Raw genomic sequence first — 366 nt, 5'->3', positions numbered from 1 at the left:
CTAGGCATGGTTGGCGAAAACACATTGCTTCTGGAAGAAGTTACACAAAGAAGATGGATTTGGATATGAAGCAATTGCTGGATGTTCCCACCCTGAGCCCGACGTCAAAGATGAACTCCTACTACCCTCATCTCTATAATTGCTATTCTCTGATTTAAGAGCTTGAAATGTAATGTCTGCATAGATTAATGGCTTTGGAGATAGAATGAGTGGTGATAACAATGGAATAGCCTTTGAAGAATCACCAAAAGGGTTAGAGGGACGATCATCGTGAACCTTATCAATGTCAAGAGAGGTTGGTGCATGCCTTTGTAGCCTTGTAGGGGGTCTATTCCTCTTTACCAATAAATCACCTTTGTTCTCCAT

At 41.5% G+C, this 366-nt stretch overlaps 1 protein-coding gene across 1 annotated transcript; it reads right to left on the bottom strand.

Annotated features, from left to right (window-relative positions):
- LOC11422169 (uncharacterized) lies at positions 1-366 on the bottom strand. Its single transcript, XM_003597355.1, has one exon. The coding sequence runs from the start codon at positions 364-366 to the stop codon at positions 1-3; it is 366 nt and encodes a 121-aa protein (XP_003597403.1).

The sequence above is a fragment of the Medicago truncatula genome, chromosome 2 (assembly GCF_003473485.1).
Source record: "Medicago truncatula cultivar Jemalong A17 chromosome 2, MtrunA17r5.0-ANR, whole genome shotgun sequence".
Taxonomy (NCBI): Eukaryota; Viridiplantae; Streptophyta; class Magnoliopsida; order Fabales; family Fabaceae; genus Medicago; species Medicago truncatula.
Note: the sequence above shows the minus strand (reverse complement) of the source record. Positions and strands in the feature narration are given on the sequence as shown.

Excerpts from the sequence above, each read along its gene's own strand:
- LOC11422169 (XM_003597355.1), bottom strand. The coding sequence starts at position 366 with ATGGAGAACAAAGGTGATTTATTGGTAAAGAGGAATAGACCCCCTACA.